This window comes from Temnothorax curvispinosus, unplaced genomic scaffold (assembly GCF_003070985.1).
Source record: "Temnothorax curvispinosus isolate PA1 unplaced genomic scaffold, ASM307098v1 QBEX01013562.1, whole genome shotgun sequence".
Lineage (NCBI taxonomy): Eukaryota > Metazoa > Arthropoda > Insecta > Hymenoptera > Formicidae > Temnothorax > Temnothorax curvispinosus.
The window spans coordinates 1-1,974 of NW_020223342.1; the positions used below are offsets into that span (position 1 = coordinate 1).

The 1,974-nt window shown below is 24.8% G+C and overlaps 1 protein-coding gene across 1 annotated transcript; it reads left to right on the forward strand.

The window, feature by feature from the left end:
* Positions 1 to 707: 707 nt before the first annotated feature.
* Positions 708 to 1,842, forward strand: LOC112463699 (the record flags this gene model as incomplete). Its single annotated transcript, XM_025030214.1, has 4 exons — positions 708 to 844; positions 933 to 1,183; positions 1,422 to 1,606; positions 1,680 to 1,842. Coding segments are annotated over exons 1-4 (631 nt in total), but the record flags the coding sequence as incomplete, so codon positions are not given.
* Between the last annotated feature and the right edge of the window lie 132 nt (positions 1,843 to 1,974).

Sequence of the window (1,974 nt, forward strand, 5' to 3'; positions counted from 1 at the left end):
AACCAGAAAAATCGTTATCATGCCAAAATGAACAATTGTCGAAATCATTAACAGTGAGAGCAAAGTCTGATTTGTGTTTACAAGAAAAGAATCAAGAATCAAGTTTTGAGTCAAAAGAAACAAGGTTTTCTAAATTATCTGACAATAACGACGCAGTTTCAGTATGTTGTATTTTTTGAATAATAATACTCTTTTTCATTAAAAATAAAAATATAATTATTAAAACAAAAATAAATACAAATGCATTAAAATAAAAATAAATAGTAAATGATAGTAAAACCGTTATAAGATATGATTAATCGGAAGAAATATATTCATCAACATTTTTCTTTCTTAACAGACATCACATTTCAACAAAGGCCTTCTAAGTGATGAAATATTAAATACAACCATCAATGATGATGTTAATTCTGAAAATGAATCTCATAATGCTGCTAATGTATTACATTCATCAGATGAATCGACTAACGAAAAAGAGAATACAAATTCAACATTAAGAAAATTTGATGTTAAAAAATCAAAGTCAACTGATAAAACTGACAATCCAAATAAAGAAAATAAAATTGTATGCGTTTGCCCAAGTCATTCTGCAACGATTCAAAATACGGTAACATTTTCATTTAAGATATGATCATAATTGTAAACAAAGTAGTATATATGTTTGTATTTTATTTTATCAATTTTTATAAGATGTGGAAAGACTCTTATCAAATTTTATAGATGGACAAATCATTATAAAATTTTATGAAAAGCATAACATACTTGATGAAGCCAAACGTAGAAAACTAACTGATCTGCTTGTTACTCATTTTATGTATCAAAAATCTGGAGACACTACAGAAATGTAAATGCAAAATATTTTATTTATTGATGAAATATTTTTACTCTATACTCATAATATGCATTACATAAATATGTTCTAATGTTCTTAGAGTTCGCTTGGTAAATGGTGATTTTGATATTTTATCGCATAAAATCAACAACTTGTTCCCAAATGAGCGTCAAGCTTTCTATTATGTTCCACCAAAATGTGAAGGACCTTCCCAAAAAGTATCTAAAGGAAAATTACCTGACTTTTATAGAAATAAACTAGATGAGTGCCGTCAAATTGGTCTTGTACAAAAAAAACGAAAAAGGATTGACGATATTGACGATATTCTTGAATCAAACATTAATCTTACAAGTAATTACAATAAAAAAAATATTTTTTGAAAAATTGCAAATGTTTAAAATTATATTTTTAAATATTTTGTAAATTAATTTTACGTTAATTTGTTTTATGAAACATTTTTGAAAATAAATAAATAAATTAAAAAATATATATATATATATATATATATATATAATGTTTATTTCCAAAAATATTTTATAAAAGAATATATATATGTGTACATATATAAATATATATTTACATGTTACAGCAAAGCGTGTTTGCAAAACACACTTGCAGTGGTTGCAATACAACACAGCACCTTGGTCATCTGTAGAGGAACATTGGAACAAATCTCGTGAATTGAGACATATTTTAATTGCAGAACATAAAGTAAATATTTATGATATTTTCAGTGAATATCCAGTACTCAAACAGGAATTAGGTTACACACTTGTAAGCAATGTTAAATTTATTTTTATTATATTATTTTTTAAAAACATTTATATAATATTATTTTTTATTTCAGTTAGAGAATGATTACAATTCTTTAATCAATAAAAAATCAAATATTTATAGTAAATGGCCCGAACTGTCTAAGAAATTAGAAACATTATTGACAAAACGAGTTATGAAAGATAAAACGTTTGCTAAGCGACTAGAAGAAATTCAATTATATGAAGAGGGAGATGGTAATATAAAATTATTTATTTAGTATCAAATTACAATTGACCTAATGGATGTGAATATAATTGTTTAAATACACTGTACAGTGCATACACGCAGAAAATTTTTCTCGTAAATACAAGTATACACGAACAAAG